The sequence below is a fragment of the Rattus norvegicus genome, chromosome 2 (assembly GCF_021556685.1).
Source record: "Rattus norvegicus strain SHRSP/BbbUtx chromosome 2, alternate assembly SHRSP_T2T, whole genome shotgun sequence".
NCBI lineage: Eukaryota > Metazoa > Chordata > Mammalia > Rodentia > Muridae > Rattus > Rattus norvegicus.
Window position 1 is genome coordinate 177,310,757 of NC_141535.1, and position 25,973 is coordinate 177,336,729.

Consider the following 25,973-nt stretch of genomic DNA (forward strand, 5'->3'; position numbering starts at 1 on the left):
ATGCCTCTGAGGGGCCATTCTTATTCAGACAACCATACCTGGCCTGAAAGAACAGATTTTTAAGAACACGTAAACAAAAAAACAAGGAAGGTCACTGAGACTTCATCTCAAAACCTAAAAACAAAAACAAAACCAAAGTTATGAAACAACAAAATAATTTATATAATAAAGTCTTTTGAGTTAGAAAAAGAGACATTATTCCAGAAAAAAAAGTTAATATCCTTAGGCAGTACAAAGCAACAAGTGTAGCTGGCATGCTGGGAGTGAGCCTTTACACTTAATATAACTAAATTAAAACATTAGCATTTTAGAATCCTGAATAATCACACCGCTTGCAGGAGAGAAGTAAGATCTGTTCTGAGAGCCAGCTCTCTCCACCAACTGTAGCTATGCATTTAAGGGATGAAAGCATAAGAACAGGGTTTGGGCATGTGCTGGAGAGACGGCTCAGTGAGTAAGAGCACTTGTGGCACTTGTGGCACTTGTAGACCAATTCAGTTCTCAGCATCCAAGCAGCTTTTTAAGTTGCTAGGGCATGGCAGGAGGATGCAGGCCTCTCCCACTGTCTTCCTTCTTGCAGGTTTCACAATCCATCCCGGAGGCCGGTGGAGTCTAGAGGTGGGGCAGGTGTACATCATCACAGTGGAAGTGTTTGACAAGAGCAGCACAAGGGTCTACATTTCTGATGTGAGTTGCTTCTTTGGTTTTGTTCCATGTTCTTTCACTGTTTGAGACAGGATCTCATGTAACCCATGCTGGGCTTTTAACTAGCTATGTAGCAGACAATGGTTTTGAACTCATTATTTTCCTGTCTCCACTTGAGCGAGCACTAGTATTACAGATGTGTATGCCCCAGGTCCAGTTTTATGTGGTTCCAGAGATCCAATCCAGGGCCTCAAACATTCCAGATAAGAACTCTCCCAACTGAGCCACACTGCAGCCCTCTGTCTTCCGTCCACTGTGGACATATCCTGGAGTGGGCTCTTCATCTGTGTGGCAGAAAGCCTTCTTTTTTCCTTTGCTCAAATCTTTGTGTTTGTAAATGCAAGTTAATAGTTTTGATTATTATTACCACTAACTAGTGCTGTGCTTGGGGAACACTAAATTGGAAGTTATAGTATGATCAGAATTACAGGAAGGAGTTGAAGAGCCCAGTAATAGCTGTAGACAAGCCTCACCCTGCATCCTCACCATCTACCAAAGAGATGCTGGTTCACCACGGTTCTGTGGTCATGAGAGTGACATGTGAACATCAGGTGGGGATGTGCCCTGCCCAGGGCAGCCAGGTCCTACTGGAATGGCATTGGCTGTCCTAAATTTGTAAATTTCAACTGGTTTGTCCCTGACATGAATGAAACTTTCCAAAAATGAATACATTTTAAAATCTGTCTCTCCCAACTTAAAATTTCCATAAGGGAGAAGTTTTGGTTTTTCTTCTTTAAATTAACTAATTAATTTAAAAGATTAAAAAAATTTGGTTGGGTTTTGGGGTTTTCTTTTATTTTGTCTCTGGTTTTTTGTTTGTTTGTTTTATTTTTGTTTTGCTAGATCTGGTTTCTCTGTGTAGCTTTGGCTGTCCTGGAGCTCACTCTGTAGACCAGGCTGGCTTTGAACTCAGAGATCTGCCTGCCCCCCTCCCAAGTACTGGGATTGTGTCACCACCTCCTGGCTTAAATTTTTTTTTTAAATTTTATGTATATAAGTGGTTTTCAGTATAATGTATGCCTGATATTCAATAGAGTCAGAAGAGGATATGGGATCCTTTGAACCCAGGGCCTCTGGAAGAGCAGAGGACTGAGCCAACTCCCCTGACTTCTGTTTTTTTGTTTGTTTGTTTGATTGATTGATTGCTTTTTGTTTCGTTGAGGCAACATTTTTCTGTAGCCCTGGCTGTCCTGAAATTTGCTCTATAGACCAAGTTGGCCTCAAACTCATAGAGATCCGCCTACCTCTACCTCCCAAATGCTGGGACTAAAGGTATGTGCCACCACTGCCTGTCTCCTCTGTTTTATGTTTTTATTTTTAATTATGTGTATGTGGGTATGTGCATGTGAGTGTGGGTGCTCTCAGAGACCTGAGGGGTTGGATCATCTGGAGCTAGACTGAACCACCTTGTGGATGCTCAGAACTGAGTTTGGTCTTCTATAAGAGCAACAAGTGCTCCCGCTGAGCCATCTCTCCAGCACACACCGCAGCCCGGTTCTCATGTCTTCATCCCTTAATGCAGAGCTACAGTCTATCTGTGGTTGGGAATTAAAATGGATTTAAGGGGGAAAAACATCTTCCACTTCATGTTGCCGTTGGACTGATTTCAGAATCTCAAGATCACGTTCCAGTTTTCCAAGGAGTACTTTGAAGAGCAGCTGAGTACTTTAAATGGATCTTACCACATGGTAAAGGCCCTGAAAGATGGAGCTGTGGTGATAAATGCAAGCCTGACCTCCAGCCTTTGGGAGGTAAGAGTCTTAAAACCCCCAGTTTTTCCAACCCTGACCTCCAGCCTTCAGGAGGTAGGAGTCCTAAAACTGCCAGTTTCCTAGGAGCCCAGCAGGCAGGCAAGCGGCGGGCTGGATCTAAAGCAGCTGTGCAATGCCTGCTTTCTCTCTCACAGCACACCGGAATTGCATGCATCAGCAGACTGCCCTTCCACTGCATGTAACCTTTAAGAAACTGTTTAATGCGCTTGCCTAGGAAGCACAAGGCCCTGGGTTCGGTCCCCAGCTCCGAAAAAAAAGAACCAAAAAAAAAAAAAAAAAAAAAAACCAAGAAACTGTTTAATGTGTATGTCTGTGTCATCGGTTACACGAAAGGAACTTAAAAAGGTTATTTTTAAAATTGTTGTTTACTACCCCTGAATGCAAGTGACCTCTGAGGCCAGAAGATGACACTGATGCTCTAGAGCTGGAGCCACAGGCATTGCTACCTTCTAAAGGGGGGACTGGGAACCAAATCTAGGTCCTCTGCAAGAGCAGCACAAACTTTTAACCCTGAGCCAGCCCTCCAGACCCACATGAGGGATCTTTTATTCTAAAATTCCAAATGGTTAACGTGCTGATTTATTTAGGCCTGTCCCAACAGTGAACTTTTATTTCCAGCTTTTTAAAAAATTATTTATTTATTTTATATAAATGAGTACACTGTCGCTGTCTTCAGACACACCAGAAGAGGGTAGCGGATCCCATTACAGATGGTTGTGAGCCACCATGCGGTTGCTGGGAATTGAACTCAGGACCTTTAGGAAGAGCAGTCAGTGCTCTTAACCACTGAGCCATCTCTCCAACCCCCTATTTCCAGCTTTTTTACTGCTGGAAATGGATGCAGTGCCTTGGCAGATTTTTTCCTTTTGATGACTTCTACACCAGAAGTGGAGCTTCTGTGTTGTGGGGTAACTGGAATACTGCAGTTAGTCTGGTCTGTGGCCACCAATCTGATGAACAGAGGCAAGAACTGAGTCTTTATTAGAATTTTTAGTTAGTATTTATATGTGTATAACCCACATTTGATTGATTAACAAGTCTAGGGTGGTGCCATCCTTGGGCAGGTAGACCTGGGTTGCATCATGGAGAGCAAGCCAGTCAGCAGCATCAGCTTAGTTAGGAACCTCCGGGTTCCTGCTTTGAGCTCCTCCCCTGACCTCCCTTCATGATGGACTGAGAGCTGAAATAAACCATCTCTTTTCCCCGTTGACTTTGGTCCTGGTGTTTATCACCACAATGGAAAGCAAACTAGAACAACTCCGAGTGTTTCTGTTCTCCTGGCCTTTTTTTATTTTAAAGACAGACAGCTGACCTCAGTTGCCCTTGAACTTCTGACCCTCCTGCGTTAGATGTCTAGGTGCCACTACACCGAGTTCTTTTTCTTTTAGAGGTAGAAGATAGTTGAGTACTTCACACACATACCACTTCGTTCATGTTTTCAGCATCAGTGAAATTGTCTCAGGAAATCGATCGTGATCTGTCTTTTCTTGTCCCTGCAGAGCAACAGTTCCCAGCCTAAAACCTATCAAATCAATCACCAACAAGAAGTGAAGATTTACTTTCCCATTCAACTTAAACCCAGCTTTCTGGCATTTCCCCATCATCCTCTGGGAATATCGAATCGATTCACAGTTCAGGTACAGCATCCTCTAATAGTGAATCCACACAAAAATAAGCCAGTTTCTCTAATAGTTAATTAGTTTCTCTAATCATGCCTTACTGAAAAAGTTTGGACATGTAGCCCAGGCTGGTCTTAAACTCACTCTGCAGCCTCCTACTCTACTGCCTGTACTTCCTGAGTATGTGAGGGTGGGGCTGTTACCGCCCTGCAGTGCCAGACCAGGTTTAGGCAGTGCTGGGGATGGAGACCAGGACTTCACCCTACCTGCTGAGCTACTTCCCTAGGCCCTGATTCACTGTTATCTGTTACCTCTCCACCAACTTATTAGTGCAGCTCAGTGCGCACTGGCCACCATCTGAGCCTCAGTGTTCTTCTCATCTTTGCCATCTGGTATTTCCTTGTGAGTTTTATGTCGCTTCGTCATCTTCCCTGATGCTCGGATGGCCCTGTGACCCTCTGAGGGACAACAGCTACTTAGCTGCCCGCAGTGCTCCCTTGCCCACTTCCCTACTTCCCCTCGGAATCACGGTTTCTTAGCACGTGCAGAGATCGCTCAATACATAGTTTTATTATTTTTCTAAACTCCATTTCACCAGTCACATTTTATGTTTTATTTTAATTCGCTTTCCTTCCGGAAGTGTTCATCTGAGGCTGTGCCTTTCCACAGGTAGAGGGTGGTAGTGGCAACTTCACCTGGAGCTCTTCTAACGAAACAGTGGCCATGGTTACCACCAAAGGTGTGGTAACCGCAGGTCAGGTGAGAGGAAACAGCACCATTTTGGCAAGAGATGTACAAAATCCTTTTCGATCTGGAAATATTAAGGTACGTGTCTCTTTAAATTATGTGTACGAGTATCTTGTCCCCATATATGTCCATATATGGTTGTGCACCACTTTGTGCCTGTAGTCCGTGGAAGCCACAAGAGAGCATTGGATCCCATAGATCTGGAGTTACAGACAGTTGTGAGCTGCCACGTGGGTTCTGGGAATTGAACCTTGGTCCTCTGCAAGAGCAGCAAGAACTGTCGAGCCATCTCTTCTGCCCCACAATTTTTAAATTCAAGTGCAGGAATATGTTTGAAACTACATCTTGTGCACCTTGACAGTTTCACAACTTTACTCCAGAACTGAGGATGTGGCTCATTGGGAGGAGTGCTTGCCTGCTGTGCACAAAGCCCTGGCTCCAATCCTTAGCACCAGTAGAACTGGGCATGGAGCTGTGCTTTGATCCAGCACTGAGGAGGAGGAGACAGGAGAATCAGAAGTTCAGCACCGTCTTCAATTACATGAAACCGTGTCAATTAAATAAAAGCATCATGAAATTCAAGCCGGAAGTACATATTCCTTAAGTACATCTGATACGTGTTGACCGCTGCTTGACCTAAGAGCCATGTATTTGACATCTGTGTCTGCTTTCTTGTTCGTAAAATGGGGCGGTCATGCTGCGGATGTAATTCAGTGCCAGAGATCATTTACCTGTGCAAGGCTCTGGTTTCCACCCCCAGCACTGTGCCTGGCCTTTATGTGGGTTTTGGGGACCCAAATTCAGCTCCCCACATTTGTGAGACAAGTTTTTTTTTTTTTTTTAACAATTTACAGTGTTCCCATATGGGTAAAATCATTCTTACACACATAGTCTTACTATTTATTACTGTCTATGCATATGGGGCGTGTGTTAAGAGAGGTGTCTCTTGTCAGGCAAGTCTCTTGACACTTGAGTACCAGGGAGCAGACAAGTCACCGAGTTTGTGTGACAGGTGCTCTTATGTGCTGAGCCACTTCTCTGGCCCCTTATATACAGAATCACCATGGCTTCCTTTTGTGTGTGTTGGGGGGGGTGCAGTGAACTTTACTGATGGCCCCTCCTGTTATTATGGAGGTCTGGGATGGAAACTGTGAGGGAAATGCTCAGTGTTGAGGGCTGAGTTGGGACGGGGACTCCTCAGCAACTGAAGGCCTCTCTCTTGCTCTCAGTGTCCTTGCTGGGCTGGGCTGGGTGGTCCAGGGTTTCTTACTCCTTGGAGGCCATGTAGGCCGTGAGGTCCACCACCCTGTTGTTGTAGCCATATTCATTGTCATACCAGGAAATGAGCTTTACAAAGTTGTCATTGAGAGCAATGCCAGCCCCAAAATCAAAGGAGGAAGAGTGGGAGCTGCTGTTGAAGTCGAAGGAGACAACCTGGTCCTCGGTGTAGCCCAGGATGCCCTTTAGTGGGCCCTCAGACGCCTGCTTCACCACCGTCTTTTTTTTTTTTCTTTTTTTCGGAGCTGGGGACCGAACCCAGGGCCTTGCGCTTGCTAGGCAAGCGCTCTACCACTGAGCTAAATCCCCAACCCAAAAACCTCACCACCTTCTTGATGGCATCATACTTGGCAGGTTTCTCCAGGCAGCATGTCAGATCCACAAGGGATATATTGGGGGTAGGAACACAGAAGGCCATGCTAGTGAGCTTCCTGTTCAGCTCTGGGATGACCTTGCCCACAGCCTTGGCAGCACCAGTGGATGCAGGGATGATGTTCTGGGCTGCCCCATGGCCATAATGCCACAGCTTTCCAGAGGGGCAATCCACAGTCTTCTGAGTAGCAGTGATGGCATGGACTGTGGTCAAAGAGCCCTTCCACGATGCCAAAGTTGTCATGGATGACCTTGGCCAGGGTGGCTAAGCAGTTGGTGGTGCAGGATGCATTGCTGACAATTTTGAGGGAGTTGTCATATTTCTTTTGGTTCACACCCATCACAAACATGGGGGCATTGGCCAAAGGGGTGTGGCCCCATCCTTCAAGTGAGCCCCAGCCTTCTCCATGGTGGTGAAGACGCCAGTAGACTCCATGACATACTCAGCACCAGCATCACCCCATTTGATGTTAGCAGGATCTCGCTCCTGGAAGATGGTGATGGGCTTCCCGTTGATGACAAGCTTCCCATTCTCAGCCTTGACTGAGCCGTTGAATTTACTATGGATAGAGACATACTGGAACATACATTGAACACGTAGTTGAGGTCAATGAAGGGGTCGTTGATGGCAACAATCTCCTTTGCCAGATGCAGAGCAGAAGGCAGTCCTGGTAACCAGGCACCCAATAAGGCCAAATCTGTTCACACTGACCTTCACCATCTTGTCTACGGGACGAGGCTGGCACTGCATGAGAAGATGCGGCTGTCTCTGGAACAGGGAGGAGCAGAGAGCCGCCAATGGCTTTCATGCTAACCTTATTACTAGCCTCACAGTTTGGCTACTTAATCTACCTGTCAAGACAGAATACTTGCAGGCTTGTGGGCACATGCCTATCATCTCAGCAATTGGGAGTTGAAAGCAGAAGGAGTCAGAATTTGGTTGGCTGGGTCGTATGAGACCAATTCTCAAAAACCAATGCCTGAACTTTTAATTAAATGGTCATTTTTCTATTTTTCTCCAGTTTAAGGTATATATGCTGCTTGGCATTTTGTCATCATGCAGTGACCATTTATTGAGCCTCTGAATTAATGCTGATTGTCATAAGATACCCTATATGAAACTAAACTCTGAGTAGGAAGATTATTAATATGAGAACCTATACAATATCTCAAGGGAAGATGTAAGAGGTATTTTAAAGCATGTGCTCACTGCTGCTTAGATCATGGAATATAATTGATGAGCCAATGGGATGACTCAGCAGGTTTGAAAGCTCTGCCACGCAAGCCCTGGAACCCACATTCCAGGAGAACTCTACAAAGATTGTCCTCTCACTGCCATGTACACACTGGCATGTGCCGTAGCATTCGTGCATACACACGTCAAAAGTGCACATAGTAGTGGTAGCAGGAGTGATGATGGTGGTGGTGGTGGAGGAGGTGGTGATGGAGGAGGTGGTGATGGAGGAGGTGGTGATAGTGGGCATGGTGGTGCACACCTGTAATTCTTGAACTCTCTCAGTGAGTTGAGGCCAGCCTGGTCTAAATAGCAAGTTCTAGAACAGGCAGAGCTATGTAATAGAGAGATCCTGTCTCAAAAATTAATAAATAAAATTAAATTGAAAAGTTACTCTTGGAAGATAAGAGAAAAATCCTCGTAGGTAGGACTAACTAGTGACTTCTTTGGAGGGTGCAGGAAATGAAAGCCAGAGGGCATCCAATCCAGGACATTTCCTCTGTGGATGAATATCTGAGTTTTTTGTTTTTTTTTTTTTTGTTTTTTTTTGGTTCTTTTTTTCGGAGCTGGGGACCGAACCCAGGGCCTTGCGCTTCCTAGGCAAGTTCTCTACCACTGAGCTAAATCCCCAACCCCGAATATCTAAGTTTTAACAGGAGTCCTGTCCATTCACATATTCCAGACACAACTGCAAGGTTGGGTTGAACACTTATAGCAACACTTTCTCTCTGGCTTTACAGATGGCCCTTTGTAGCTCCTGGTATAGAAAAATGGGGAATCAATATCAGCTCATATTTTAAAACAGGTTATTAGTGTGATAAGGCTTGTGCTTAGAAAGATACTTAATGTCTTAGTTTAGGGTTTTATTGGTGTGAACAGACACCATAACCACAACTACTCTTATAAAGGAAAATATTTAATTGGAGGTTTAGTTCATTATCATAATGGCAGGAAACATGAAGGCATGGAGTCAGACAGGGTGGTGGACAAGAAGCTGAGAGCTCTACATTTTGATCTGTAGCAGTAAGGAGAGACGGTGTGCCACAGTGGACATAGCTTGAGCATTGGCGACCTCGAAGCCTGCCCCCATAGTGACACACTTCCTCCAACAAGGCCACACCTCCTAGTAGTGCCACTCCCTATGGGCCAAGCATTCAAACGCAGGCGTCTTTGGGAGCCGTTCCAACTCAAACCACCACACCTAAGTACTTTTATATTCCATAATGGTAATGATAATTATTTTAAAGAGCAAAAGCTAGCTGCTGCTGTAGTCTAGTAAACAGTGATGAAGGCTAAGACACCAGTTAAGGGTTTATTTCAACTTATAGAAGGCAAAGTGGGTGGTCTGGAGAGAAGGCTCAGTGGTTAAGAACATTGACTGCTCTTCCGGAGGTCCCGAGTTCAAATCCCAGCAACCACATGGTGGCTCACAACCATCTGTAAAGAGATCTGATGCCCTCTTCTGGTGTGTCTGAGGACAGTGGCAGTGTGCTTATATATAATAAATAAATCTCAAAAAAAAAAAAAAAAAAGAAGGCAAAGTGGGAACTCAAGGCAGGAACTGAAACAGAGGCCTTGGAGGAACATTACTTACTGGCTTGTTTCCCATGGCTCACACAAACTATTTTCTTATACAACCCAGGACCACCTACTCAGGATGGCACTGCCCACAGTTGACACATCAGTCGTTAATCAAGAAAACGCCTCCACAGTCTTCCCTACAGGCTAATCTGCTCAAGGCATTCTCTCAATCGGGATCATTTCTTTCCAGATCACTCCAGCAAGTGTGAAGCTCACAAACTTAAATTACTGAAATGATCCTGAAACCCGAAACCACATGAACAGATTGCCTGGCTGTGGTGGTTAAATGTCTTTGCTCAGCATTTAGGTGGGTTTCTGTTAGCTTAGGGCCAGTCTGGACTGCATGGTAAATCCAAGGCTAACTAGAACTATATGATGAGGCCCTGTCTCATATGTATAGCAAAGCTGAGTGAGGGTGGTACACACCTTTGATCCCAGCACTCGAGAGACAGAGGCAGGCAGAGCTCTGAGATTGAGCTACCCTGGCCTACAGAGCAAATTCTAGAATAGCCAGGGCTATACAAAGAAGCCCTGTCTCACCTCCCTCCATATTTTTTTACCCACATGCACATGAACACACATGCACATAACCTGGAGGCTAACTTGGTGGTAGTGAGCTTTCCTAGCATGCACAAAGATACTAAAGTAAAACGTGAATAACAATCTGTGGAGAGTGTACATGTGTTGTTGATACAGGATCTCACTGTGTAGCTGAGGATGAACTTGACTCTATTGAATGGCTCAGCTTTCTAAGGGCTGAACTCAGGCATGTGCCCTACACCAAAATGTTCATATTTATGTGTATATTACATAGGTATAGACACACAGCACGTGGTTATGTGTGTGTCTCACTGTCCTTTCTAAGACTTTCCTAAAGGTTAATTGCTTTTCCCCAAGGTGTATGTCATGAAGCTGAACAAAATGGAACTGTTACCATTTCAAGCTGATGTGGAAATAGGCCAGATTATTGAGGTGCCCATTGCAATGTATCATGTAAATACAGAGACCAAGGAGGCCATCGCATTCACAGACTGCTCGCACTTACCCCTCGATCTCAACTCGGACAAGCAAGGAGTCTTCACTCTTTTTAAAGAAGGCAAGGCTAAGCTCTTTTACCACCCCACCCCTTCATCCTTTGAGGAAGGACCAACCCCCACTGAAATTTAATTCATACAATTCGTTCTCTCCTTCCCTCCCTCCCTCCCTCCCCACTCCACACACACACACACACACACACACACTCTCTCTCTCTCTCTCTCTCTCTCTCTCTCTCTCTCTCTCTCTCAGGATCCTGCTATGTAGCCTAGGCTGGCCTTGAATTCATAACCTTCCTGTGTCAGCCTAAGTACTGGCATGAAAGGCCCTGAAGCAGTTTTTATTCTACTCCATTTTTATGAATGTTGAGAGCAAAAGCACAGGGGGAAAATGTTGTGACTTTGTGTGTAGTATGCATATATGTGCTCATGTTCACGTGTATGTGGATGTACATGCGCACACGTGTATGTGGGCCTGGGTTTTGAGGTGATAATGTGTCTTCCTTGATTGCATGCCACTTTATTTGTTGAAGCAGAGCCTCTCACTGAACTCAGAGCTCATCCTTCTCACTGGTCTAGCTTGTAGCTTGTTTGGGGTCCTGTCTGCTTCACGAGTGGTCATCACCCAGGCTCTTTCACGGGCTTGGGGGATCTGAACTCTGGTCCTCACACTGGGATGGAAGTGCTTTCTCTTCTGGTCCCTCTCGAATCCCCAAAGCTGAGCTTGCTTGCCTGGGGGCATCTTCACCTCTGGCTCCCTTTCTTCCCCTTTTCTTGCCTGCAGATGTGCATTTTTGCTTTCAGGCGTGAGGATTGATCTAGGGACTTGGACATGCTAGACATGTGCTCTTCTGCTGCACCGTCACCATGTCCCCAGCCCTGCCATGTTTCCTTCTAAGAGGAATAAAGTGCCATTTGATGGCTGTATGCTATTTTCAAAAGGAGACAATATATTTATCTCTTTTTCTTTGAAGCAGAGCCTCATATAACCCAGACTGGCTTTAAATGTGCTATGTAACCAAAGATGACTTTGAATTTTTGATCCCCCTGCCTCCTGCTGAGATGACAGGCATGTAATACCGTATCTGATTTACACTAGCTGGGCACAGAGCATGCTCAGTAAGCACTTTGCCTACTCAGCCATACCCTTAGTCCTGGCAGTGTGTTCTTCTAGTGTAAAGGAAAACACGAATAATTTATTTATAAAGACCAGTGTGCACACTTCCTGCCATTTAAGTTCATATTTTATACTGAGCCACACTGATTTTCACTAATATAGTGCAGAAGTAGCATGGAATATTTCTTAGCGTTTAATGATTGCCAGTCCCCTTTGTGAGTACTTCCCCTTATTAATTCCCATGACTCCTCATGTCTGTAGGAGGGGCATCGGCTCCACTTCTCCCTTGCCCTGCTTGCTCATCAGCATGTAACAGCCTCCAGCTCTGTGCTCCTCTGCTCTAAGCTCTTAACTTGTAAGCCTCATTACGTTTATGTAAGGTTTAACTTCATTTTAACTTATTATCCTAAGAACCACTGTAAATGGTTTTAAAATGTTACTTAATTATTAATAGGACCTAGCCAGTCCCCTAATAATCAAGGTAAAATCCTATGGTTTGTTGGTTTGTGTGTTTCTTTAATATGAGTACACTGTGGCTATCTTCAGACACACCAGAAGAGGGCATCAGATCCCATTACAGATGGTTATGAGCAACCATGTGGTTGATGGGAATTGAACTCAGGACCTCTGGAAGAGCAGTCAGTGTTCTTACCCTCTGACCATCTCTCCAGCTCTCTTATGAATTTTTAAAATCAGTTTTAGCGTGATTACTGGACTAATACCTCTAATCTGTTTTCCTATACACTAAACTGTTAATTCTCCCCAGCCCTTGCTGTTTGAGTCCTGGATTATTTCTGTTCCATCAATCCACCGTCAGGGGACATTTCATTCAGCTCCATGCTCCTGGTCTATCACATCGAATGGAGACTTCCTGTTCTCTCTGTCTTCATTCTCTTTCTCCCTCCTTCTCATTTCTCTTCTTCCTTCTCTTTCTCCTCCTGGTCCCACCCTGTGACCCCCAGACAGTAACTGAAACCGTATCTACCTCTATTCTCCCCAGTAATTAACCAATAGCTTTAACTTGGGGGCAACCAGATCTTGGAGTTCAGAATTTAACATTTGTTTGCATAGCCCCAGATGAGTCCTCAACAACTGTTGTGCCTTTGTGAACCCCAAAAGACCACCAAGGAGCTATTTCTGATGTAATCACATTAGGGTCTCTTTGTTACAAATTGGAGTTTGGGCTTATTCACTGCTGGCCCACAGGATAGTTTGCTAAGCAGCCCCAAACTGTCATGGGGACAGAGTTTTATAGGAAAAGTGACGGGGTGGGAGGTCCATCCTGCAAGCTTCTAACTGAACGTCTACTGTAAGCCAGCAGGCGGGTGCTCTGAAGCAAGACCATGAACACTCACCAATGTCTGAAAGTACATCTGAAACAGTCAGACTGATCTTTGATAGACTGTTGCTAGGAAGTAGCTAGGGAGCAACTCTGGCCAAGAACAAGCTGTGGGTCCTTCCTGGTACGTGGGTGCTGCTTGGGTGCAGCTGCGGGCCAAGTTCTCAGGCTTTTTTTTTCTTTTAAGATGGCGGCTGGTTCTAAGATGGAGTAGGTTTGGCCTTTCATTACCCTCTTTCTCTGGTATCTGGAAGGCCCAATCAAGGGACTTCCTGAAGCTCACAGGCTTCACTATGGAGGGACTGGTAGTGACCTTTTATCACCGTAAGTTGAATACTCTCAAGTCTTTCTTTTATGCACTGGACTAACTTGTTTAAGATGCAGGGACCGAAGGTAAGGAGCAGAGGTAAAATGAGCAGGTGGCCTAGCAGGATAGATATTGGGGTGGTCAGCCATGGGGATGAACCAGGATTGAACCAGCCTTGTGCCTGTTCTCTCTTTTTTGGGCCAGACCCTGTCTAACTTTGGCCATCAACTCTTTGACCACTCCAGAGTGGTCAACATAGAAACAGCATTCTCCTTTGAGTGCTGCACATAGCCCTCCTATTTTAGAGTACTCCCTCTGCCAGGGAGCCCAGAGAATCTTGGAGGTGAGAGATTTTTTTAAAAAAAAATCTCTCTATATCTGTATCTATGGGCTTTCTTAGACTGTTTGTTTTACAACACCAAGGCAAGCTACTCCTGTTCCTGTGCCAGCCACGTCTACCCCTATGAGAACCACCAGAGTTACAGCCAAAATTGATTCTCGCCTGCCTCTTGTGGGGCCTAAACCTGAGGTTCCTTCCAGGAAATCTAGAACTTGGTCATCTGTGTGATAGATGATCCGGTTAACACTGGACAAGTATGCAGAACTCTTTGTCCTGATGTAATGTAGCCCTGTGGATGCAAGGGGTAAGCCCTGTAGTGCATGCCCACCAAGCATTGCTGGGTGGTAAGAGCTAAGTATCCTTATCCGGTTTTATCTTGTGGATAGGGTTACAGCGATGGCTATAGGCCTCAGGGACTGTCCCTATGCAGGTACCCTGACTTTCTATGGCTTGTAAGGTCAGCCTAGTCTCAGCTTGTTGCCATGGGCATACATTGGAGTTCTGAGTTTCAGTAAAGTTTCCAATCAGGGCTATGCCTTTAAAGTATGGTGATTTTATCTCATAGCACAGCCAGCACTACTCGGCTAACTCAGGTCTGGAGGCATTGGTGACCTGAAAAGACTGGACCATCGTATTCCAGAGGAGGTCAGGGCTATTATTACTCAGTCTTTACATTGTCCTGGTGGCTTGGGTTAGGGCCTTCTTAAGGGAAAATGGGCATGGGCCCTGGGGTAGGATTGGCATTTGAGCCCACAAAGGTTGTGTAGGTGGGAGGGGGGTTAGCTAGGAAGACACTGGGGCCAAGAGCAGTTGGGGAGTGTCTGAACATAGTTGGATGGTGAATAGGACTCTAGGATCTTTAATAGTAGCAAAGTCTCAGTCTCCAGCTTTTACTGAGAGTCCATTCAGCCTTCCTGCCATCATCTGTGAATCTAATAATAAGATTGTATTTCTCCCCACAGCCCACGGTATTGAGCCTAGTCATGGTGATGAGGTCCCTTCTGGGGGGCTTCTAGTATATCCGTCCAGTGGATTCGAATCCCCAGGCTGCACAGAAGGCCTCAGGGCCTCCACATTTGTTGTATTGGTCACAGCGCTAGGAATGTCCTAGGAAACGTAACAAGCTTGGTGCTGAGTCTCTGGTCACACCAAGTGTGTAGTGCAGCCATAGCTGGTGGGTACCCTTCTACATTGTTCTAGAGGATGGGGGTGTCTCATTCTGTACACACAAGGTCACAGAGGTAGATATGAGATCAGGGAGCCAGGTGTCCAGGGGCATAACCCAGGAAGTGGAGTTGACAGTCTTCCATGTGGCTGTATTGATGATGGCCCAGGTAAGATTAAGAGGCTGGTGGGGCTTGGGTTTTGTAGTACATAACAGCAAGGAGGCTCATCAGAATTGTTGTAATTAAGCTTGAGAGGGTTGGAAGGGTGTTTGATAACCTCTGTTTCTTTTGTCTCTGCTGGTCTGGGGCATCCTTAACTCTAAATGGGTCTGTGAATCCAGTGTGTATGTGGTAGATCCACACTGCAATTCTGTCAACTTTAGGGCAGTAGGCATGGTCAGAATGATGACATAGGGACCTTTACAATGAGGGTCTAATGACCCAAGCAGTGTCTCTCTATTAGGACCCAGTTTCTGGATCACCTGTTCCAGAGGGGGACCTGTTTTATAGAGAGCATGAAGTTTAGGCCAAACATGTTTATGTGCCCATTGGACACCTTCGAGATTGTCCAGTGTTGGTGATCTTTGAACTCAGCGATGACCTCTGCCTGTATGTTAAGAACAATGGGGGTTGGTATCCCAAACATGATTTCAAAAGGGGTGGTCCCATCTGAAAAGGACAGTTTCATATCCGGTAGAGAACAAAGGAGAGAGTTACTCAGTCATTGACAGTCTCTTAGGTCAATTTAGTTAAGGTCTCCTTTAGGGTTTTGTTTATTCTTTCTACCTGTACTGTATGCACAATAAAGTCTTTAATCAATCTCCACAATATTGGCTAGTCTTTGACTTACCTGGGGCACAAAAGCTGGTCCATTGTCTGATCGTATCATCTGAGGATGGACATCTAAGGATGTTCTTCGTCACCATGGATGTAATTTTATGTTTGGTGGGGAAAGCCTCAGTCGAACCTGAAAAGGTATCTATAAACATCAGTAAATATTTATTTATTTATTTATTTTTTGGTTCTTTTTTTTTTTGGAGCTGGGGACCGAACCCAGGGCCTTGCGCTTCCCAGGCAAGCGCTCTATCACTGAGTTAAATCCCCAACCCCATCAGTAAATATTTATATCTAAATTTTTCTGGTTTTCCATAAAAATGAGTCTTCTGTCTCAGGAGACTCTGGGCTTTGTGCCTCTGAGCAGACTGCTGGGATTCTTCTGATCAGTCACTGCAGTAGTCAGCTGGCAGGCTTTCCAGTTCTTGACAATCTCAGCTATCTTTGAGTTGGCATCTCTAATGCTGATATCAAGTCCTGGACAGACGCCTATGTCAGGGGAGTGGCGGATCTTCTTGGATCCTCTGGAGCTGTAGTTAGAAGGGTTGCAAGTGTGAGTACTGGGAACCGAACTTGGGTTCCCTGGAGAAGAAGTCAGTGCTCTTAACCGCTGAGCCATTCCTCAAGCCCCAAGTGTATAAAAGTATTTTTAATGTGTTGAAATTATTCTGTTTCTGTATCCTAATTTCTTTTTTTTTTAAATCTTTTTGTTTTGTTTTGGTTGTTGATATTTTCTGTATAACCCTGGCTGTTCTAGAACTCACTTTGTAGACCTGGCTGGCCTTGAACTCAGAGATCAGCCTGCCTCTGTCTCCTGAGTGCTGAGATTTAAGGTGTGCATCACCATGCCTAGCTCTCAATTTAAAAAAAAAAAAAAACAGATTGTGTATTATTCTACTGAGGTTATGATAGGTATGTGTTTGTTATTGGGACAGGGTTTCCTGTTGTGTTGTAGCTGAGGCTGGCTCAGAACTCCTGATACTTCTGCAGCCATCTCCCAAGAGAGTGTAAGCCTGTGTCACCATGCCTGCTTGAAATCATGTCTTTTGATTGAAAGGTATTCAAAAGCCAGGACCGATGCACTGTTCTAGTGTCCACATAGCAGCCACGTCTCCGGGCCATACTCTGGTGACCATCAGTGTGACTGGACATGAAGAGCACGTGTGGAGCAGCGCCACATTTGCTGCTTACGAGCCTCTAAAGGTAAGCCATCCCAGGGGAGGCCTGGGAGCCTCAGATGCTTGCCACCTACTCCATCTCCTCAGAACTGGCAGCCAGAATCTGTGACCTGTTACTCACTCAGTATTGTCTAATCTCAGCCCTCATTCATGAAGCCTCAGTAGTGGGAGTGTATCCGTCACGGAGTTTATCCCAAATAAATACAGCCAGGAATAGCTTTTGGGGTTGGTTGGTTGGTTGGTTGTTTTTGAGACAGTTTCATGTAGCCCAGGCTGGCATTCAATTAGACTTGTGTCCAAGGATGACCTTGAATTCTGATCTTCCCACTTCTACCTCACAAGCATGGGACGATCAGAGTACTTACAGGAGAACTTACTCAGGCTCACTCTCAGCCCATGCCCTACTGGGATGGAACACAGGGCCTCATGCATGCTAGACAAACTCCCGGCCAATGGAACGATATGCAAATAACCCCTCCCCCACCTGACATGAGCAACATCTTTATTAGCAAATTTCAGGAACTTACCTTCTTTAATACTGAGATGTATGATGTAGGAACTTAGGTACATGGGACACTTTATGGTGATATCTGAATTTCTGCATATGTGGATACTATATATGTGCACCTATAGTCCCAATCACACAGACTATTAGCACGGTCCCTGTTGAGGAAAGCTGTCACTCAGCAACTCCCTGTCCTGTAGAAGAGGAGTCAGCCATATTTACACCACAATTTACATATTTTTAGAACATCAAACATTATTTGGGGCCATAAGGGTTGGTCTATAAACATCATGACAAGTGGTTCAAAATAAAAGCAGGGACAGCCTATCAACTTTGCTTAATTTCATCAAAAATTAAAATCCAAAGGCTGGAGAGATGCTCTGCAGCTGAGAATATTTGTTGCTCTTGCAGAGGCCCCAGGTTCAGTTCCTGGCACCCACATGGTGTCGTAGAACTGTCTGTAACTCTAGTCCCCAAGGATCTGTCACCCTCTTCTGTGTCTTCCACAGGCACCAGAGAACAGGCATGCATGTAGTAAACAGACATGCCTGTAGGCAAGGCACTGGTACACATAAAAATAAGAGATTCTAAAAATTAAAAGTCGTATCTCCACATTCTTGCTATTGAAACTGCCAAATCCAGACACATTGCCTCTTAGAATAAAGAAAAGGTTGGCACTGATGTGGGAAGCAAGGTAAACAATTAATTTAAACATCTGGGGAAGGAAGCTGGGAACTAGCAGAGCTGGAAGATTATTGTCAAGCATTCACAAAGCCCAGAGTTCAATCCCAGCTGCATATAAAACCAGTATGGCCACACCCATGAAGTCTCAAACATCACAGCCACCTAACTGGGATCTTGAATGAGGATACCAGTATATATGCTAAGGTAGAAGGCAGAATGCTGGCAAAGCCCTAACCCTAGAAAAAGAACTACAGGCAACTAAGGAATGTTTAGAGCAGGAGACATATTCTTCTCCAGGGAAGAGTACACCAGTTGGTTATTGTCTTAGGGTCACTACTGCTGCAGTGAAACACTGTAACCAAAAAGCAAGCTGGGGAGAAAAGGGATTATTTGGCTTACACTTCCATATCACTGTTCATCATTGAAGGAAATTAGGACAGGAGCTCAAACGGCAGAATCCTGGAGGCAGGAGCTGATGCAGAGTCATGGAGAAGTGTTGCTTACTGGCTTGCTCAGCCTGCTTTCCAGTAGACCAGGACCTCCAGCCCAGGGATGGCCCTACCCACAATGGGCTAGGTTCTCTCACACCAATCACTAAATTAAAAAATGCTCTATAGGCCTGCCTACAGCCCAGTTTTATGGAGGAATTTTCTTTCCTTCCATCTATCTATTTTCCTTCCTTCATCCCTCCCCCCTTCCCTCTCTCCTTCCCTCCCTTCCTTCCTCCCGTCCTTCCTTTCTTTTGGTCTTGTTTGCTTGTTTGAAATGGGATTTCTCCATGTAGCCCTGGCTGTCCAGTAGACCAGGCTGGTCTTTAACTCATAGAGATTCATCTGCCTCTGCCTCCCAAGTGCTGGATTAAAGGTGTGTGCTACTACTGTGTGACCGGAGGCATTTTTTAAAATTGATATTCTCTCCTCTCAAATGACTTACATTTATGTCAAGTTGACATAAAACTATCTAGCAGTTATCCACTGCCAAATGTTCAGTCCTGAAAACATACATACAAGTAATATTGTATAGAATAAACAGACTGTACTTATGTATTTAGGAATATATATTTGTACACACACACATACAGAAACACACACATACACACACCACCACCACCACCACTAACAACAACAAAGGAGAAGAAGTCATGAATTTGAGAACAAGGGGAAGGGTTCATGAGAGGTTTTTGTTTTTTTTTGTTTTTTGGTTTTTATTTATTTATTTATTTATTTATTTATTTATTTATTTTTTAAGATTTTGTTTTATTGTATGAGTACACTGTAGCTGCCTTCAGACACACCAGAAGAGGGCATCAGATCTCATTACAGATGGTTGTGAGCCACCATGTGGTTGCTGGGAATTGAACTCATGACCTCTGGAAGAGCAGTCGGTGCTCTTAACCACTGAGCCATCTCTCCAGCCCCCTTATGAGAGGTTTTGAAGGAGGAAAGGAAAAGGAGAAAATAATGTGATTGTATTATAATCTTTCTCATGCATTTAATCCCAGCATGAAGAAACCGGAAGTAGGTGGGTCTCTCTGTGTTTGAGGTCAGCCTGGTCTAGGGCAACTAAGTTGTTCTCTACATAATAAGAACCTGTTCTCAAAATAAATAAACAAACAATAAAAATAAATCCAAACATTATAGTTTCAAAACAGTAATTATAATAAAGAAGAGATTCTGTCTCAAAAAATTATAATTAAAAAATGCTTTGTGGAACAATAATCAGGGAAAAAAGAGGTCACAAATTTGAAAGACAGCAAGGGGAATACATAGGAGGGTTTGGAGGGAGAAAAAGGATGGGGAAATATGTCATTATGTTTCTATTTCAAAAGATACTATTTTTTGAGGACATGGCAGGACACATTGGTGATCCAGGCACGGGGAAGGTAGAGCTAGGAGGATCAGAAGTTCAAAGAGTGTGGAAGACCTACTGTCCAAACAGATAAATAAAATAAAATACATCCTAACTATATAGGGATTAATTTGTTTCAGGCTCTAAACCCTGTGGAAGTGGCTTTGGTGACATGGCACTCCGTGAAGGAAATGGTATTTGAAGGGGGCCCTCATCCCTGGATCTTGGAGCCATCCCGATTTTTTTTGGAGCTGAGCATGGAGAAGGCAGAGGCCATTAGAATAACAGAAGTCCGGCTGCCAGCTAAGAGGAAGCAGAACCAGTATGTCTACCGCGTCCTGTGCCTAGAGTTAGGGGAACAAGTAAGAAAACAGCCTTTTTCTATCATTAGTGTAATGTTGCAACTTGTAGTATAATTCTCTCTCTCTCTCTTTTTTTATCTTTATTAACTTGAGTATTTCTTATTTAAATTTCGATTGTTATTCCCCTTCCTGGTTTCCAGGCCAACATCCCCCTAACCCATCCCCCTTCCCTTCTATATGGGCTTCCCCTCCCCACCCTCTCCCCATTACTACACTCCCCGCAACAATCATGTTCACTGGGGGTTCAGTCTTGGCAGGACCCAGGGCTTCCCCTTCCACTGGTGCCCTTACTAGGCTATTCATTGCTACCTATGCAGTTGGAGCCCAGGGTCAGTCCATGTATAGTCTTTGGATAGTGGCTTAGTCCCTGGAAGCTCTGGTTGGTTGGCATTGTTGTACATATGGGGTCTCAAGCCCCTTCAAGCTCTTCCAGTCCTTTCTCTGATTCCTTCAACGGGGGTCCCGTTCTCTGTTCAGTGGTTTGCTGCTGGCATTCGCCTATGTATTTGCTGTATTCTGGTTGTGTCTCTCAGGAGAGATCTATATCCGGTTCCTGTCAGTCTGCACTTCTTTGCTTCATCCATCTTATCTAATTGGGTGGCTGTATATGTATGGGCCACATGTGGGGCAGACTCTGACTGGGTGTTCCTTCTGCCTCTGTTCTGAACTTTGCCTCCCTATTCCCTGCCAAGGGTATTCTTGTTCCCCTTTTAAAGAAGGAGTGAAGCATTCCCATTTTGGTCATCCTTCTTGAGTTTCATGTGTTCTAGGCATCTAGGGTAATTCAAGCATTTGGGCTAATATCCACTTATCAATGAGTGCATACCATGTGTGTTTTTCTGTGATTGGGTTACCTCACTCAGGATATTTTCCAGTTCCATCCATTTGTCTATGAATTTCATAAAGTCATTGTTTTTGATAGCTGAGTAATATTCCATTGTGTAGATGTACCACATTTTCTGTATCGATTCCTCTCTTGAAGGGCATTTGGGTTCTTTCCAGCTTCTGGCTATTATAAATAAGGCTGTTATGAACATAGTGGAGCACGTGTCTTTGTTATATGTTGGGGCATCTTTTGGGTATATGCCCAAGAGAGGTATAGCTGGATCCTCAGGCAGTTCAATGTCCAATTTTCTGAGGAACCTCCAGACTGATTTCCAGAATGGTTGTACAAGTCTGCAATCCCACCAACAATGGAGGAGTGTTCCTCTTTCTCTACATCCTCGCCAGCATTTGCTGTCACCTGAGTTTTTGATCTTAATCATTCTTACTGGTGTGAGGTGAAATCTCAGGCTTATTTTGATTTGCATTTCCCTTATGACTAAAGATGTTGAACATTTCTTTAGGTGTTTCTCAGCCATTCGGCATTCCTCAGCTGTAAATTCTTTGTTTAGCTCTGAACCCCATTTTTTTTCGGAGCTGGGAACTGAACCCAGGGCCTCTACCACTGAGCTCAATCCCCAACCCCTAGAACCCCACTTTTTTGTTGTATTTTTTTTTCTTTTTTTTTTTTCTGAGCTGGGGACCGAACCCAGGGCCTTGCGCTTGCTTGTTTGTTTCTTTTTTATTTTCGGAGCTGGGCACCAAACCCAGGGCCTTGCGCTCGCTAGGCAAGCGCTCTACCACTAAGCTAAATCCCCAACCCCCTGAACCCCACTTTTTAATAGGGTTATTTGTCTCCCTGCGGTCTAACTTCTTGAGTTCTTTGTATATTTTGGATATAAGGTCTCTATCTGTTGTAGGATTGGTAAAGATCTTTTCCCAATCTGTTGGTTGCCGTTTTGTCCTAACAACAGTGTCCTTTGCCTTACAGAAGCTTTGCAGTTTTATGAGATTCCATTTGTCGATTCTTGATCTTAGAGCATAAGCCATTGGTGTTTTGTTCAGGAAATTTTCTCCAGTGCCCATGTGTTCGAGATGCTTCCCCACTTTTTCTTCTGTTAGTTTGAGGGTATCTGGTTTGATGTGGAGGTTCTTGATCCACTTGGACTTAAGCTTTGTACAGGGTGATAAGCATGGATTGATATGCATTCTTCTACATACTGACCTCCAGTTGAACCAGCACCATTTGCTGAAAATGCTATCTTTTTTCCATTGGATGGTTTTGGCTCCTTTGTCAAAAATCAAGTGACCATAGTTGTGTGGGTTCATTTCTGGGTCTTCAATTCTATTTCACTGGTCTATCTGTCTGTCTCTGTACCAATACCATGCAGTTTTTTTTATCACTATTGCTTTGTAATACTGCTTGAGTTCAGGGATAGTGATTCCCCCAGAAGTCCTTTTATTGTTGAGGATAGTTTTAGCTATCCCAGGTTTTTTGTTATTCCAGATGAATTTGCAAATTGTTCTGTCTAACTCTCTGAAATTGGATTGGTATTTTGATGGGGATTGCACTGAATCTGTAGATCGCTTTTGGTAAAATGGCCATTTTTACTATATTAATCCTGCCAATCCATGAGCATGGGAGATCTTTCCATCTTCTGAGGTCTTCTTCAATTTCTTTCTTCAGAGGCTTGAAGTTCTTATCATACAGATCTTTTACTTGCTTGGTTAAAGTCACACCGAAGTATTTTATATTATTTGGGACTGTTATGAAGGGTGTCGTTTCCCTAATTTCTTTCTCGGCTTGTTTCTCTTTTGTGTAGAGGAAGGCTACTGGTTTATTTGAGTTAATTTTATACCCAGCCACTTTGCTGAAGTTGTTTATCAGCTTTAGTAGTTCTCTGGTGGAACTTTTGGGATCACTTAAATATACTATCACATCATCTGCAAATAGTGATATTTTGACTTCTTCTTTTCCAATCTGTATCCCCTTGATTTCCTTTTGTTGTCTCATTGCTCTGGCTAGAACTTCAAGAACTATATTGACTAAGTAGGGATAGAGTGGGCAGCCTTGTCTAGTCCAATTTTAGTGGGATTGCTTCAAGTTTCTTTCCATTTAGTTTAATGTTAGCTACTGGTTTGCTATATATGGCTTTTACTATGTTTAGGTATGGGCCTTGAATTCCTATTCTTTCCAGGACTTTTATCATGAAGGGGTGTTGAATTTTGTCAAATGCTTTCTCAGCATCTAATGAAATGATCATGTGGTTTTTGTTCTTTCAGTTTGTTTATATAATGCATTACATTGATGGTTTTCCATATATTAAACCATCCGTGCATGGCTGGGATGAAGCCTACTTAATTGTGGTGGATGATTGTTTTGATGTGCTCTTGGATTTGGTTTGCCAGAATTTTATTGAGTATTTTTGTGTCGATATTCATAAGGGAAATTGGTCTGAAGTTCTCTTTCTTTGTTGTGTCTTTGTGTGGTTTAGGTATAAGAGTAATTGTCGCTTCATAGAAGGTATTCGGTAGTGATCCATCCGTTTCAATTTTGTGGAATAGTTTGGATAATATTGGTACGAGGTCTTCTATGAAGATCTGATAGAATTCTGCACTGAACCCATCTGGACCTGGGCTCTTTTTGGTTGGGAGACCTTTAATGACTGCTTCTATTTCGTTAGGAGTTATGGGGTTGTTTAACTGGTTTATCTGTTCCTGATTTAACTTCAGTACCTGGTATCTGTCTAGGAAATTGTCCATTTCCTGCAGATCTTTAAGTTTGTTGAATATAGGCTTTTGTAGTAGGATCTGATGATTTTTTTAATTTTCCTCTGATTTTGTAGTTATGTCTCCCTTTTCATTTCTGATTTTGTTCATTTGCACATACTCTTTGTGTCCTCTTGTTAGTCTGGCTAAGGGTTTATCTACCTTGTTGATTTTCTCAAAGAACCAACTTTTAGTTCTGTTGATTCTTTGTATAGTCCTTTTTGTTTCTACTTGGTTGATTTCAGCTCTGAGTTTGATTATTTCCTGCCTTCTACTCCTCCTGGGTGTATTTGCTTCTTTTTGTTCTAGAGCTTTTAGGTGTGCTGTCAAGCTGCTGACATATGCTCTCTCCTGTTTCTTTCTGCAGGCACTCAGACCTATGAGTTTTCCTCTTAGCACAGCTTTCATTGTGTCCCATAAGTTTGGGTATGTTGTACCTTCATTTTCATTAAATTCTAAGAAGTCTTTAATTTCTTTCTTTATTTCTTCCTTGACCAGGTTATCATTGAGTAGAGCATTGTTCAACTTCCATGTATATGTGGGCGTTCTTTCCTTATTGTTATTGAAGACCAGCCTTAGCCCGTGGTGGTCTGATAGGATGCATGGGATTATTTCTATCTTTCTGTATCTGTTGAGGCCTGTTTTATGACCAATTATATGGTCAGTTTTGGAGAAAGTACCATGAGGTGGTGAGAAGAAGGTATATCCTTTTGTTTTAGGATAGAATGTTCTATAAATATCTGTTAAGTCCATTTGGTTCATGATTTCTCTTAGTCTGTCTATGTCTCTGTTTAATTTCTGTTTCCATGATTTGTCCATTGAGGAGAGTGGGGTGTTGAAATCTCCTACTATTATTGTGTGAGGTGCAATGTGTGCTTTGAGCTTTAGTAAAGTTTCTTTTACGTATGTAGGTGCCCTTGTATTTGGGGCATAGATATGTAGGATTGAGAGTTCATCTTTGTGGATTTTTCCTTTGAGGAATATGAAGTGTCCTTCCTTCTCTTTTTTGATGACTTTTAGTTGAAAATCGATTTTATTCGATATTAGAATGGCTACTCCAGCTTGCTAATTCTGACCATTTGCTTGGAAAGTTGTTTTCCAGCCTTTCACTCTGAGGTAGTGTCTGTCTTTGTCTCTGAGGTGTGTTTCCTGTAGGCAGCAGAATGCAGGGTCCTCGTTGCGTATCCAGTTTGTTAATCTATGTCTTTTTATTGGGGAGTTGAGGCCATTGATGTTGAGAGATATTAAGGAATAGTGGTTATTGCTTCCTGTTATATTCATATTTGGATATGAGGTTATGTTTGTGTGCTTTTCTTCTCTTTGTTTTGTTGCCAAGACGATTAGTTTCTTGCTTCTTCTAGGGTATAGCTTGCCTCCTTATGTTGGGCTTTACCATTTATTATCCTTTGTAGTGCTGGATATTATATAAATTTGGTTTTGTCATGGAATATCTTTTTTTCTCCATGTATGTTAATTGTGAGTTTTGCAGGATACAGTAACCTGGGCTGGCATTTGTATGACATCTGTATGACATCTGTCCAGGATCTTCTGGCTTTCATAGTCTCTGATGAGAAGTCTGGTGTGATTCTGGTAGATATGCCTTTATATGTTACTTAACCTTTTTCCCTTACTGCTTTTAATATTCTTTATTTATTTTGTGCATTTGGTGTTTTGACTATTATGTGATGGGGGGACTTTGTTTTCTGGTCCAATCTATTTGGAGTTCTGTAGGCTTCTTGTATGTTTATGGGTATCTCTTTCTTTAGGTTAGGGAAGTTTTCTTCTATGATTTTGTTGAAGATATTTACTGGTCCTTTGAGCTGGGAGTCTTCACTCTCTTCTATACCTATTATCCTTAGGTTTGATCTTCTCATTGAGTCCTGGATTTCCTGTATGTTTTGGACCAGTAGCTTTTTCCATTTTACATTATCTTTGACAGTTGTATAGATGATTTCTATGGAATCTTCTGCTCCTGAGATTCTCTCTTCTATCTCTTGTATTCTGTTGGTGATGCTTGTATCTACGGCTCCTTGTCTCTTCCTTTGGTTTTCTATATCCAGGGTTGTTTCCCTGTGTTCTTTCTTGATTGCTTCTATTTCCATTTTTAATTCCTTCAACTGTTTGATTGTGTTTTCCTGGAATTCTTTCAGGGATTTTTGTGATTCCTCTCTATAACTTCTACTTGTTTATTTATGTTTTCCTGAGTTTCTCTAAGGGAGTTCTTCATGTCTTTCTTGAAGTCCCCCAGCATCATGATCAAATATGATTTTAAATCTAGATCTTGCTTTTCTGTTGTGTTGGGATATTCAGTGTTTGCTTTTGTGGGAGAATTGGTCTCCAATGATGCCATGTAGTCTTGG

General features: G+C 43.5%; 1 protein-coding gene across 17 annotated transcripts in view; it reads left to right on the forward strand.

Moving 5' to 3' along the window:
• Nup210l (nucleoporin 210-like) overlaps positions 1 to 25,973 on the forward strand; it is a 110,931-nt gene that overhangs the window by 25,002 nt on the left and 59,956 nt on the right. For all 17 annotated transcript variants that reach the window (XR_015666852.1, XR_015666859.1, XR_015666858.1 and 14 more), the window contains 7 exon segments: positions 581 to 687; positions 2,316 to 2,456; positions 3,977 to 4,114; positions 4,766 to 4,921; positions 10,206 to 10,404; positions 16,503 to 16,648; positions 19,801 to 20,022. Coding sequence is in view for 1 of the 17 variants with exons in the window: in NM_001191900.2 (NP_001178829.1) it covers positions 581 to 687; positions 2,316 to 2,456; positions 3,977 to 4,114; positions 4,766 to 4,921; positions 10,206 to 10,404; positions 16,503 to 16,648; positions 19,801 to 20,022 (1,109 nt within the window). In the remaining 16 variants the exon portion in view is untranslated.